At 37.5% G+C, this 14,789-nt stretch overlaps 1 protein-coding gene across 9 annotated transcripts in view; it reads left to right on the forward strand.

The window, feature by feature from the left end:
- HECTD1 (HECT domain E3 ubiquitin protein ligase 1) overlaps positions 1–14,008 on the forward strand; it is a 62,016-nt gene extending 48,008 nt beyond the window's left edge. For 8 of the 9 annotated variants that reach the window (XM_068192977.1, XM_068192982.1, XM_068192978.1 and 5 more), the window contains 14 exons: positions 799–1,021; positions 3,497–3,551; positions 3,791–3,973; positions 4,322–4,532; positions 4,614–4,699; positions 6,284–6,411; positions 8,124–8,325; positions 8,470–8,607; positions 8,873–9,480; positions 10,915–10,993; positions 11,105–11,198; positions 11,510–11,660; positions 12,519–12,663; positions 13,058–14,008. In XM_068192977.1, the coding sequence (XP_068049078.1) occupies positions 799–1,021; positions 3,497–3,551; positions 3,791–3,973; positions 4,322–4,532; positions 4,614–4,699; positions 6,284–6,411; positions 8,124–8,325; positions 8,470–8,607; positions 8,873–9,480; positions 10,915–10,993; positions 11,105–11,198; positions 11,510–11,660; positions 12,519–12,663; positions 13,058–13,195 (2,441 nt within the window). In that variant the 3' untranslated portion in view covers positions 13,196–14,008. The remainder of the gene's footprint in view (positions 1–798; positions 1,022–3,496; positions 3,552–3,790; positions 3,974–4,321; positions 4,533–4,613; positions 4,700–6,283; positions 6,412–8,123; positions 8,326–8,469; positions 8,608–8,872; positions 9,481–10,914; positions 10,994–11,104; positions 11,199–11,509; positions 11,661–12,518; positions 12,664–13,057) is intronic. The other variant, XM_068192983.1, reaches the window with a different exon arrangement.
- Positions 14,009–14,789: the final 781 nt, after the last annotated feature.

Genomic DNA, 14,789 nt, shown 5'->3' on the forward strand with positions numbered 1-14,789 from the left:
TTAAGTGCCCACTGGATCTGGGGATGTTATCACTATTAATCAGTACAACATGCTCTTGTGGCTGTGTGGCTTTTCTCTGTTTGAATGAGAGTTTCATGTACCTCTGCAGATCTAAGCATTATTGAGGGAAAAATAAATTAAGTGCTGTGTAAAATAAGCAAATTTAGGAATTTAACTAGGATCATCTCTTACCATGATAAATAAAATAACTCTTGATATATTAAAGATGTGCTAAAGATGCCTGGTTCCACCTGCAGGGACTTAACTGTGTTAAAGCTACCCAGAATAGATTTGATTGGAGAGGATGTGCTAGACCAGTGCAAAGCTGAGGCAGGGGCAAGGTAATGCAGTGATGGAGCAGTGTGTATGGTCAGCAGCACAGCACCTGATCTTGCTCCTTGGCTCCTTAGTTCATTCTTGTTCAGCATGGTGGATGTACTCAGTGTTCATTACAGAGAGGAATAAGTAGGTTTTAGCATATGTGGAAATAAGCCACTGCTTATTTTGAAGAACTGAAAAGAAGGTACTGTGTAGGAAAAGAATGCATGTGCTGTGATAATATCTAAGATGTTACCAAGATATAGGGATCAGTAAGGATTTCAGAAATTGCTGTTAATTTTATTCCCATAAAGAAATGGTTCAGTCATAATTTAGTTCATAGTTAGAACTCGGTCTCATCTCTTTGGCATGTGTGCAGTAAGTCATTACACTTCCTTATTGAACCATGCTATTGATGTTTAAGCTACCTTGTCATGCATTATATATTTTGTGTTAAGGGTTCTCAAATTATTTTTGCAGGTACACCTCATTCAGAACTCTTGGAAGAGGTTGAGTGCATGCCTTCGCCACGTTTAGCACTTACCTTGAAAGTTTCGGGTCTTGGAACAACCCGAGAAGTAGAACTGCCCCTAACAAACTTTCGATCCACCATCTTTTACTATGTACAGAAATTGTTACAGCTTTCCTGTAATGGCAGTGTGAAATCGGACAAACTTAGACGTATTTGGGAGCCAACATACACGTAAGCTCACCAGTACATTATTCTGTGTAGAGAACACTGTGATTGATTAGGAAATGGATGTTAATTTTTTAACTCCTCCTCTGGAATAAGCAATTCTAGAATTGGATTTTTTTTGTGTTTATGTCAGGATGTTATTAATGGTTTTAAAACTACTGCTGTGCCTGCAAAACCAAGGAAGAAAATCATAACCTTTAGGGATCTGCTTGGAAAAATCCCATGGTGTTATAGTCCTAGCAAAAAGAGAAGTCCAGGAGAACTAGTTGATTTTTTTTCAAGGATCATTTTCTCAAGACTTAAGAACAGTCCATCCCAATACGTAGGAAGTCAGAGTCAGTAGGACGCCTGTGTGGATTAACAAAGAAGCAGCAAAGGGAAGCATGCAAGGAGTGGAAGAAGGGTCAGGTGATCTAGGGGGAATCCTAGTTGTCCCAACTTGAAGGCGGAGCATTAGGAAAGCCAGAGCACTTCTGGAGTTGAATCTGGTTATATGTGAATGGCAAAAGGTTAGTGAACACTTACATAGACGTCCATGGGACTCAATGGAAGGTACCCATGGGAGCTGGTCATTCTCTGTTATCTTTGGAATGTCATGAGGGTTGGGAGATCCTTCTGAGGACCAGAGAAAACAAAGCATCATTCCTGCTTCCTATAAAGGCAGGAAAGATCTAGGAAACTACAAACTGGTCACTCTTTCATCCCTGGAAAGGTGATGGAGATAGTCCTGGAAACCATATTTAAATGGTGAAGGATAAGAAGGTGATTGGAAGTAGGTGGCATGGATTTATGAAGAGAAAATCATGCTCAACCAGCCTTACAGCCTTCTACTATATGCCTAGCTCAATGGATGAGAAGAAAGCAGCAGATGTTACTTTCCTCAACTTTGGGAAGGCTTTTAATGCTTTCTCTGTCAGTGACAAACTTAGAAAGCATGGACTAGATAGTGTCTGAAAAATGCCTGAACTGCTGCACTCAGATGGTTGTGGTCCTTGGTGTAAAGGCCAGCTCGTGTACACCAAGTGTTGATATGAGTCCAGGACTGTTTAAACATCTACATTAGTGGACTGTATGATGGGACAGAGCAGACCCTTAGCTTCCAGGCAAAACAAAACTGGGTAGGAGTTGCTGTTGGACCAGATGGTTGTGCTGCCATTCTAAGAGACCTCATCATGCTGGAGAAGTGGGGAGACGGGAGCTTCATGACATTTCACAAAGGGAGATGTAAAGTCTGTCAGCTGTGGAAAAGTAACTTTGTGTGAGCTGGTTCAGGCTGGGGGCCAGCTGGCTGGAAAGGAGGTTGTTGAAAAAGCCCCAGAAGGTCCGGTGGACATAAGGTTAAACATGAGCCAGCTGTGGATCCTGGTAGCAAAGAAGATCAGTAGCACCCTGGGCTGCATTAGGAGGGTTGAGTGAGGTGATCATCCCCAGCTACTTAGCACTGGTGAGATACACCTGCAGTGCTCTGTCTCTGTTCAGGGCTCCTCAGTACCAGAGGGACATGGACACTGGATTGAGTCTGGCAAGGGGATGCTAGGGTGATTAAAAGGCTGATTGCTTCTGTCATACAAAGAAGAGTCGGAGAGATCTGTGTCTGTCTAGCCTGGAGGAAAAAGGACTTATGGGCTCTTACTGATGTGTATGAATACCTGATGGAGGACATAGGGAAGCCAGACTGTGGACTTTCCTTTGTTGTGACATGAAAGGACAAGAAGAAAAGGGCTCAACCTGAAATACAGGAAATTCTATTTAAACATGATATTTTAGGGCCCTTCCTAACTCAGTTATTTTCTTGATGTTAATTTGACCTTACTAGCTTTATAGTAATAGGCAGAAATTGTAAGACTATATTTGGGGAGTATTACACTAGATGGGTAGTGTTTTCCATTTACCACCCTAATCAATGTAACTTCTGTCATGCTAGAAGAATGATGTATATGGAAGCGACAACTGCAGTAGAGAGGTGCAGTATTTTTAACTGTAGTTCAGATTTCATCAGTGCTTTTGTGTTGCACCTATTTTCTGAGTTGTCTTCTATCAAAAATTGTATGTTTGAACAGTTTGAAAACAAACTGTTTTCTAGTAAGAAAACGTGAAGAATAGTTGTAAATGTGTATGTCTTCTAAGTTAATGCACAGCAGGCTTCCCTAGGACTTCAAAATTTTAAAGAGTTGGTGCACATGTAGTGAAAAATCTAAAGTTGATTTGGTAAATTGGCAAAATGAAGGTTGATTCCTCAAGTCTCACTTAAAGAAACATAAATTCTTTGCAAGATAAATACCACCATCATGAAAATAGAGCTTGAGAAATTTGCTGCCTCAGGGTATCTCAGATGTTCTGTGCAGCAAAAGAGCAGCTGCTGTTGCTGTTTTACATTACATTATATAAATGTCACTGATACCTAAGAAGTCAATGTATAACCTCAGAATTTAGAGGATGTGCTATGAGTATGAAGTATTAATTCATTGTTTTGATGTCTAGAATCATGTACAGAGAAATGAAGGATTCTGATAAAGAGAAAGAAAGTGGAAAAATGGTAAGACCTACTTCTGTGCCTTTATGTTTTATGGCTGTGTTAATAAAAGCAAAAGAAATATTGTGGCAGTTTTTGAAATGCTACATTAAAAAAAACTAACAGTTTTCAATTACTTAAAGAATATTAGTGAGTATATTTGTAAATGCATGCTCCTTTAAAAAAAGACATTATATATTGCATGTGAAATCTTAAAGACTTTACAATCAGGAAAAACCAACATTTGGTGGTTCCTGTTGTAGGGTTGCTGGTCAGTAGAGCATGTGGAGCAGTACCTTGGCACTGATGAATTACCAAAGAATGACTTGATAACCTACCTGCAGAAGAATGCAGACTCAGCTTTCCTGCGCCACTGGAAATTAACCGGCACTAATAAAAGTATTAGGAAAAACAGAAATTGTTCCCAGCTCATAGCTGCATACAAGGTATATGTCTGCATCCAAACTTTTTTTATTATGAATGGCTGTGTGCTTTGTTTTGCAGCTTTAAAGATTCTTGTGGAGGGAGAGCCATGGTATCTATAGGGAAGTTGAATGTTCAAAAGCCAGTTTCAAGTTTAGGTTTTGCTGCTTTTGCCTTTTTATTTTAATGTCTTCTGTTAAACATAGTTGTGTTAAAATGCATTTGAACAGTGATCTGCACCCTGCACAATTTGATTAAGTGTTAAGTTTGAACACAGTAACTGTTTTGATTTTTTTCAAGTCAATTTGGAATACAGTCCCGAAGACAACAACACACACAGTTTTCATTCTTAACCATTCTCTTTTTTACAGGACTTTTGTGAACATGGATCAAAATCTGGATTGAGTCAAGGGGCCATTTCAACACTTCAAAATTCTGATATCCTTAGTTTGGCCAAGGAACAGCCCCAGGCCAAAGCTGGCAGTGGACAGAACTCCTGTGGAGTAGAAGATGTTCTGCAGTTACTTAGAATTTTGTATATAGTTGCCAGTGATCCTTGCACAACACGGACTTCTCAAGAAGGTAACTTAGTTGATTGGCAGAGCTTCTGAAATAATTTAATGAAAAGAAATGAAGGAAAACTTTTCTCTTGATTATTTTCAGAAGGAGATGAGCATCCTCAGTTTAACTTTCCACCAGATGAATTCACGAGTAAAAAAATTACTACAAAGATTCTGCAACAGATTGAGGTATTACACTCATTATACATTATACACAGTGTATATATGTAGTATTGTTATTAGGACTCTTGTTATTCTCTTCCTTACCTTGACTCTTTGAAATGATTGGTTTTTTGCCATTTTTGATTTTTGAATTGTTTCATGCATATTTTCTTCCTTATATTTTGAATGAGTAAATTCTGTAAGAACAGACTAGTCTGAATCAAACCATACTGTTTGTTTTTGTACAAAGCATGCAAAACTTTTTTACTTGATGTATTTTGGTTATGAATAATAATCTTTTTTCTGTGCCAGACATCAGTGTTAGAATGTAGTGTGTGTATTTCTGCCTGAAGATAATGTAAAAAAGACAATTGATTATGTTAGGGTTCACAGACATTTTATTACTCATACATTCTACATAAAGCTTTCAAAAATAGCATTTAGAAAACATCCTACTGGTAACATGTTAGTTAGATACATTAAAAGGAAAAAGGATGCAGAAATACATCCTGCTACTAGGATGTAGTTCTGCAGTTGAGCTGCATTTTCTTTAACAGAGATTAAAGAAGATTCTCAGCTTAGTTAGCCCTTGTGTGCTTTTTGAGGTTCAGGGGGATTATTTTACAGTCACATTGTCCTAATTATTTGTTTTAAAAAAGTTTCAATTTTTTTGTGTTCTTTCAAAGATTGTTCTGGCACCATGAACATCCTTGTAGTAATAATTTCTGTAGTATAGTTTATTATAATTGTATTTCAGAAGGGATTGTAATAATATTTCAAGGGGATAATTTTTACCATCAAGTTTCTTTCATGTCTTCTAATACTGAGATGGTAATATCTAATTTCTTTTGGGCAAAACTCAGGAGTCATTCTTTCCAGGTAATTGGGTATTTAGATCTCCCCACAGTGCTTTGAGTAGTGCAAATACCAGAGATTTACTACAGCTTTTAGTGTATTATGTCAAAGCACCTTGTGTCCACTCTTAAGTCTTAGAAAGTTCATGAACTTGGAATAACAGAATATAACTGAGTTGGAGGGGATTCATTGGGATCATCAAGTCCAGCTCCTGGATCTGTGCAGGACATCCCAAGCATCACATGCCATGCCTGAGAGCATTGTCTAAATGCTTCTTGAACCCTGTCAGGCTGGTACTGTGACCACTTTCCTGGAGAGTCTCTTCAGTGCCCAACCACCCTCTGGGTAAACAATATTTTCCTGATATCTACTCTAAGTCCTCCCTGACTCAACTTCAGACTCAATTTCCTTGAGTCCTGTCACTGTCACCACAAGGAAGAGATCAGTGTCTGCCCCTTCTCTTCCCCTGACGAGGAAGTTGTAGACTGCAATGAGGTCTCTCCTCAGTCTCCTCCAGGCTGAACAGACCAAGTGAGCTCAGCTGCTCCTCATACAGCTTCCATATTGCTAGCTTTTAAAAGGGGGAAAAAAATCTCAGTTGCTGAGAAGAAAGAAACTTATTTGAACACAGATAAAAACTTTGTATTTAGGTGTGTTTGCTGTGTATGTACTTAGTTACAAACTTGTTGGGACCACCTAAGTCAAACATTACTAACACTGGTGGTATTTTTTTTTATTCCTTGCATTAAAACACAGGAGCCCTTGGCACTAGCAAGTGGAGCTTTGCCAGACTGGTGTGAGCAACTAACAAGCAAGTGTCCTTTCTTAATTCCATTTGAAACGAGACAGTTGTACTTCACATGTACAGCATTTGGAGCATCAAGGTAAAAAAAAAAAAAATAAAAGAAGTATGATTGCTTCCTTTTCACTTTTTACATATAGTAGTTTCTAAATTGCTGATTGCCAGAAGGACCTTAATCCTAATGAGAAAGTTTTTTCTTGCCAAATGTGAATAATTTTGGATAATGGAAGGAGGAAGATGGAAAAGCTCAGAATGACAAGTAATTTCATTTTTTAACTTCAAGACTTGCTTGTGTACTTATAGCCAGGTTATCCTATTGGCCAGTTTGTCTAAGTTGCAGTTCGTTACATAAAAAACTAAAAAATAGGAAACATTTGGAGAATTGTATGAACTGAAAGTTTTTTGGAAGCACATATGTTTTTATAGTTCCAGCAACTTGTGATTGTTTTGGTTCATTTCTTTTAAATTCAGTAATATTTAAACAAACCAGAAAAAAACTAAGATAAATATGCTATTTTGAAAGTTGCTATAAGCTGCATAATGAAACTGGAACAAAACTAGACTTTAAAACATTTAAGGATATCCTCTAGAGTTCTTTGTTACTTTGGAATCATTAATATTTTGATTGCAGCAGTCATAACTTTTAGAGTATACAGACAGCGTAAACCTTTTTGCTGGTATACTTTTTTTGTAACGAAAAGGAAGAATTAGTTTTTAAGGGTTTTCTTGGCTCTTGCTATACTTGGTTTTCCAAATCAAAGGGTAGAGAGTTGCCAAAATTACTGTTTTGTCTTACATGCAGTAGAAGTGCCTCATGAGGAATGTAAAATGAAGTATTTAAAAGGAAAGAAAAAGGAAGAGAAGAAAAAGTATTAACTTGCAAGACATCAGTTTAAATCTTATTGTGTAAAAATTTTAACTTCTACAGAAAGATGGTCCATATCTTGGGGTCTTTTTAGTTTTGTTTTGGAAGAAGTTAATTTTTAGAGAAGCTGCATTTTAAAGAGATGCCTCAGGAAACATTGCATGTTATTTACTTTGTAAGTAAAGAGCTTTCTTAAGCTCTTAAAATACTGGAAGTAATTCTTGAAATTCATCTATTCTGTATGGACTGTGTATGCGTACACTCTCTGCTGTCTCTGTCATGACACTTGGCTATTTTTTCAAAACAATCAACAGATAATAGCTTTGAAGGTAATGTATTGCTGCATAGATGACAATACATAGAGAAATTTGGAAATATGACTTTGTGTAAGTACTACTATTAAAGGTAGCTATTCTTCACTGATACGGGTCTATTTGTCTATGACTGCACTTGAACTTTGGTTCTGTGTTGCTCTAAGGAGTGTGTTAGTAAATAACTCTGCAAAACTTGGTCAGTATCAATGGGGTAATGTGCAACTGCCTTACAGTATATAATGAAAGGTGTAATACGTGTCTAAACAGTTTTGAGCATCTGTGGTTAAAAGTTCAACAGTAAATGCTACCTTTTGTTTTTTCCACTGTAGTGTGAAAACTATAGGAATTCAGATCAAGAATGTATATTTCCCTTGGTGCTATCATCAGAATCCGGCAATTATATTAGAAATTATTTAGTTTTCTGACTTCATAAAATATGAAGTAGCCCATATTTTGGGGCATTTCAGGCTGATAAATAGTTTAGTTTGGTTTATAGCTGAAAAAAATTAGAAGGCAATTAGTACTTAACAAGTCACTTTTTATTGGTGACTACTTTCAAGTTTTCATGCTGGAAGACATGGAAGTTTTAAAGAACTGGAGTTTGGTTTTTTCCAGAGCAATTGTATGGCTGCAGAACAGACGTGAAGCCACTGTGGAACGGACAAGGACCACGAGCACAGTACGACGTGATGATCCAGGAGAATTCAGAGTTGGACGCCTCAAACATGAAAGAGTGAAAGTTCCGCGAGGTGAATCCTTGATGGAATGGGCAGAAAATGTCATGCAGATTCATGCAGACAGAAAATCTGTTCTAGAGGTAAAGCATATCTGCCCAGCAGAGCGGGGTTAGATAGCTATTTCTAATGTAATGGACAGGATATTGAATATCCTGTTCCATAACCAATGCTGAACATTTCACTAGGATTTTCTTTTACTATTAACTTTCCTTATGTTTTTCTAGGTTGAGTTTTTAGGGGAGGAAGGAACAGGCCTGGGTCCTACCTTGGAATTTTATGCGTTGGTGGCAGCAGAATTTCAGAGGACAGACTTGGGAGCTTGGCTTTGCGATGATGATTTTCCAGATGATGAGTCCCGACAGGTACATTTTAATTTGTATTTTAAACTGAGTACTTGTGTAAAAAAAAAAAAAAAAAAAAAGAAAAACGAGCTAGGCATCCAGGAAAGAAGAACACATGTTCATACAGCAGCGAGTCATCATGGTCAAGAATGATCACTCTGGTCCGCAGCTTGTTTTTTAAATTCTTCTATTTTAACGGAGCAGTAGAGTATAGGAAGTTAGTGCAGATATCTAATTAAATCCACCTTTAACCATGTCTGCTTTTTTTGTCTGTCTCTTAAATCAGGTTGATATTGGTGGTGGATTGAAACCGCCTGGCTACTATGTACAGAGATCATGTGGACTCTTTACAGCACCATTCCCACAAGATAGTGATGAACTTGAGAGAATAACCAAACTCTTTCATTTCCTTGGAATTTTCTTGGCTAAATGCATTCAGGACAATAGACTTGTGGATTTACCCATTTCTAAGCCTTTTTTTAAACTCATGTGTATGGGGGACATTAAAAGTAACATGAGTAAATTGATATATGAATCACGGGGTGACAGAGACTTGCACTGTACTGAAAGTCAGTCAGAGGCTTCTACAGAAGAAGGACATGATTCCTTGTCAGTAGGAAGTCTGGAAGAAGACTCCAAATCAGAATTTATTCTTGATCCACCAAAACCTAAGCCTCCTGCCTGGTTTAATGGAATTTTGACATGGGAAGACTTTGAATTAGTAAACCCACATAGAGCTAGGTTTCTAAAAGAAATTAAAGACCTTGCAGTTAAAAGACGTCAAATTCTAAGCAACAAAAATCTATCAGAAGATGAAAAGAACACAAAACTGCAGGAATTGATGCTGAAGAATCCGTCAGGTTCAGGACCTCCTCTTAGCATAGAAGATTTGGGGTAAGTTTTCATATTTATTTATTGATAGACAAACAGTCTTGTATTAGAGAAAGAAGCCAACACATAATTACAAATGAATTAGTAATAAAGCTCAGTTTTAAATAGTATCATTGCAAGAGGGAATCCGTAGAGATGCAGCCATATTCTTTTTCTTTGGTTTGAGGATTTTCTCTTCTCACTTGCTCAGTTTCCTAATCTTAAATTTGGCTATGTTGCAGTGATGTATGATTCTGGAAACATAAATACTTGTAAAAACAACTGCTTGTAAAATCACAGCTTGAAGAAAGGGTGATTCAGTAATTTCTTTGCTATGATAACTTGAAATTTATCAAGTTCTTTGGAGAGCTTTTAGAGGACAGATTGACATCTCAGATTGTGTTTCTATTACAGAGTTTAAATCTGTGTTAAACAGAACATGTGTTGACTTTTAGCAACTGTAAAAGACAAAGTACTCATGCCTGTGTAAACCCATGTCAGGATGTCCTGCTCCCTAGTTTTAAATATTTCCTTTAAAACAATAGTTTTTCCTGAGCTGAAAGGAACCCCCAAGCATCAACCTGCACAGCACCATCCCCAAGAGCCACACGCTGTGCCTGAGAGCATAGTCCAAACACTTCTTGAACTCTCCCAGCCTGGTGCTGTGACCACTGCCGTGGGGAGCCTGTTCCAGTGCCCAGCCACCCTCTGGGTGAAGAACGCTTTTCTGATATCCAACATAAATCTCCCCTGATGCAGCTTGAGGCCGTGCCCTTGTGTCCTGTCACTGTCACCCCAGAGAAGAGATCAGTGCCTGCCCCTCCTCTTCCCCTCATGAAGAAGTTGTAACTGCAGTGAGGTCTCCCCTCAGTCTCCTCTTCCCCAGGCTGAACAGACCAAGTGACCTCAGCCTAGACCTGGCTTCCTCTCTAGACCCTTCCCCATCTTTGTAGCCCTTCTGTCAGTGATCTGTATTAGCTTTATATCCTCAAAGGGCTTGTGGAATTTAGCCTGGCTTGTTATGGAGAGAAAGCAAGTAGCACTATTGAAGGGCCTAAATGCCTAATAGTTCAAATGGCGCTGTAGTTGTTACTGCTGGAATTTAATGGAAATTGTTTTTCAGAATTTGTGAACTAAATTAAATGGTTTAAGTAGTTTTGAAACTGATAGCTTTAAGATATCAAATTTATGAAATTTTCAGTGGTTGTCAAATCCAAATAAATAGAGAGAATGTGTATTTACATACCATATGTTTGAAACACTTATTATCTGTGTAGTCCATTACTGTTTGTAGTTCTGTGCTTTTGAATATACATGAACAGTGGTTCAAAGTGATCCACTCACAATGGTTTGAAATCCCGTGAGGTGGTTTTGGGCCTGACAGGTTATAAATCTGGTGTGTTTACAAAAGCAGTAGCAAACTTGTTTTCAATTATTAACTACCTTTGTATTTTGAAGTTTAAATTTTCAGTTTTGCCCTTCATCCAAAGTATATGGGTTTACAGCTGTGGATCTCAAACCAGGTGGTGAAGATGAGGTAAGAAAATAACCTACTTTTACAATTTAACCAGCAGTTACATTTTTATTGTCTCAACAATAACTTCAATGAACGGCGAATTCTTAGAGTATTTATCTACTGTTTTTGCAGACTGTAACAATGGATAATGCAGAGGAGTATGTAGATCTCATGTTTGACTTCTGCATGCATATTGGTATACAGAAACAAATGGAAGCCTTCAGAGGTAATTGTAAATATAACAACATATATGAAGTTAGGTGGAATAATGGATGTTTAGGGCATGCTGGTTTAAAGTGGTGGCATAGAAGGGCTTTGAAAAATAAACTTTTTATTTAAAAATGCAATAGGTAAGATACTAATTTCAGAATACCTTTGCATCAGTTATGCTGTTTTTAATAGTGAAATGTTCCATTTACCTTAATTAAGAAACTATTGTTTGATTCTGGTTTGACTAAAATACAACTTAAATGCTGACATTATTGTATAAACATTATTTGGACTCATGTTTATAACTGTATCTTGTGTAAATTAAAGATGGCTTCAATAGAGTGTTTCCGATGGAGAAGCTGAGTTCCTTCAGCCATGAAGAGGTTCAGATGATTCTGTGTGGAAATCAATCACCTTCTTGGGCAGCTGAGGATATCATCAATTACACCGAACCCAAACTGGGATATACAAGAGATAGGTACTTTTATTCTGAATGATTTTAAAATAGTAGCTAAAAGAAAATTTTAAGTGATAGAATGTCCAGGATGTTCATTAGATGAAGATGCCAAATTGGATGAAACTGGTGGTTATTGAAGAGCAGGTGATTGTCTAAAATTGCATGAAATAACCATGTGTTACAGCAGATAGGTTAGAAGGTACTTGGTAGTTTTGGGATGAGAGAAGATAAAAAAATCATTCAAATACAAGTAACTAGTGAAAATGTAACGGCAGCTAATACAAATGATTCAAAATAGATTTTAGAGTTTTTATTCTCATATTTGAGAGTAGCTATAATTTTTTCCAGCTGTGTACAGTTGTTACTTTGCCCATATTTCTTATTCCTTTTTCTTGAGGTGTAGTTAAAAAAAGAAAGTGTACTATGCAGGGGACAAATATACTTACTGGTAGTTGGCTATCAGAAGGTGGTCTTGATTTGAAGGTTTTCAGGTTTGTTTGGTTTGGGATTGGGTTTTGCTGCTTGTCATGTTTGGTAGCAATAACATAAAAATCCCTTCTGGAACTGTGTTAGAATAAGCCTGCTGAAATGTTTGAGCTCTACTTCTCTACCATTCAAATGTGAGATACCCAAATAACACCCCAAGATAAGTATGTACCTACAATTTTTTTGTGTAATACTCTGCAAGGAGATTAAAGACTATTTTTTTGGATTTAAGTATGTTTTATTCTTAATACTCAACAGGCCCTAGAATCTTAAAATGTCTGCTTAAACATGACTAAAGATTGTAATTCTACTGTGTCAAGTTAAGAGAAATTTTAAAAAACCCCACACTCTCTTCTAGTGTTATCAGAACTAATTGTTTTACTTTCTTTTAAGCCCTGGATTCCTTCGATTTGTGAGAGTCTTGTGTGGAATGTCTTCAGATGAGAGGAAGGCTTTTCTGCAGTTCACCACTGGTTGTTCAACACTCCCACCAGGAGGGCTGGCAAACCTGCACCCCCGGCTCACTGTTGTGCGCAAGGTATGGCGTCTCCCGGCCACCCTGTAAGCCAGCTGCTTTGGCTTGGCAGTGCAGGAGTTTCTGCATTAACAGTGATGATTTTTTATTTAAGTTATTTATTTTATGGCAGTATGCTAAGGTTTTGATACTAACTTCTTGGTCTGCTCTCTGATACCATATATATATAAAAATAATGTATTTTCATATAAAATTCATATATTTAAATATCAAGGTATTAATGTACATATAAAGCAAGTATATTTATAAATTGGCCTGTAGCTTTACTGATGCTATTGTTGCTTGACAACTGGTGTAAGGTATACATCAAGTGCCATGACTTAGAGGACTTTACAGCTTTTAACTTCCATACTGAGTGCTGTGAACAACTGCAGTAAAATTCTTTTCTTTTCCTCAGGTTGATGCTACAGATGCAAGTTATCCATCTGTGAATACATGTGTGCATTACCTAAAGTTGCCTGAGTATTCTTCCGAGGAGATTATGAGGGAGCGTCTGCTAGCTGCTACCATGGAGAAAGGCTTCCATCTCAACTGAGCCGCTGAGCGCAGCCTGGGACATGGAAGTGTTTTTGATACTAGCGAAGCCTCTTGTGTTTGTGTGCAAAAAATACGATCTCCACGCTGTGCTCTGACGAGACTTGCCTTTTTTCACCTGTGAGGCTTTAGGAAAATGTGGAATGTTTGTTAGCTGCTAATGACAAAATAAATCCTTGTAACTACACAGCCAGCAAGAAATTGGCACAGAACACTGTGTGATGCTTCAAGGGCTTGCACAACTGGAAATTAAGTTGTTTCTGTTTGACTGTTCCAAAGAACAGATCATCAGATTTTCAGTGTTCACTGATAAAAATTTCTAACAGCCTATTGTGTAAAGTTTGTCTTTTAATACCCTGTACACTACGGTTGCCATCACTGATCCCTGTTTTGCTGGCTTTAAGCTAACTGGTCAGAAACTTGCTTCCTTTAAAATTTAGACTTAATGGGCATCTCCAGCCTTTTCTTTTTTAATGGTGCCTGCACTATTGGAGTATTTTAGTGGGTTTTTGCGTATAATCATGCACAACCATTTTTTTTCTTCTTTTTCTTTCAAGTGGGAATATATTTTGATTTCTCAAATGCCCTGCTATAAAGATCAAATCCTTAAGTGTGTTTGTGCAGCTCAACAATAAAGCTATTAAAAAACACTGGTTCCTAGTGCAAGGCACACTTAAAGCAAGTTTTACTTTCGGTTGTATTTTCTTTGTATATTATAAACATTTATTTAACTTGTTGCAGTTTGGAGTTTAAAAAAAAAAGCACCCAATGTGTAAGCTCAAAAGTAATCATTAAAATGTTTGCAACATATAAATATGTCTCTTCTGAGTACTTCATTAGTACTTACTAAATCTCTGTATATGTTATGAACAACGTGCCATGCTTTTTTAAAGGTTTCAAAGAATTACATAAGAGAACTGCTGATCTCACAAATTCATCTCTGTGTTCAAATCTTTTCAGAGTAAGTGGAACTTCTTAAGAATGAGTCTGGCAGTGATAACCTGCATGTGGCAGGTTTTGGTGCTCTGCAGTGAGCCCATGTGACCTGAGACTACAGTTCTTCATTACACTGGAATAAAATCTGGGTCAGACGATACAGCTGATTCAGCTTTACTTGAGATGGACTGGCTGTCTTGGTGGTAGCATGTGATATTTATTGGAAGAAAAGTGGCTTACAGTAAGATAAAGGAAGATGACACTATGGTTTTAAAGATTTTTAAGTAGTTGATACTAGGGGGGAAAAAAAAGGCTATTGCAGTTGAATCTATGTAATAAGTTTTGCTTTGTGCCACTTGTCTTTGGTAACAACCTCTTCTCAGGCCACTGCTGAGGTGGGCTTGCCAAAAGATTCTGCCTTGCACATACATATCAGATTGGTGCCAGATTTCTTTTCATGGCATTGTTTGTAGGACTTTACAGCATTGTTTTTTAATTTTCCCTAATGCAGAATTGGAGGGGAATATCCACCATCTTGCCTGTGCCTATCATGCTTCAGACAAACACCTGTGTCCAGGTTTATGCAACTCTGCTCCAGTCCCAACATCATCTTGTTTTGATAAACATGTTACTGTGTGAAAACCCTGTGAATTATTCTC

Source organism: Anomalospiza imberbis, chromosome 6 (genome assembly GCF_031753505.1).
Source record: "Anomalospiza imberbis isolate Cuckoo-Finch-1a 21T00152 chromosome 6, ASM3175350v1, whole genome shotgun sequence".
Taxonomy (NCBI): Eukaryota; Metazoa; Chordata; class Aves; order Passeriformes; family Viduidae; genus Anomalospiza; species Anomalospiza imberbis.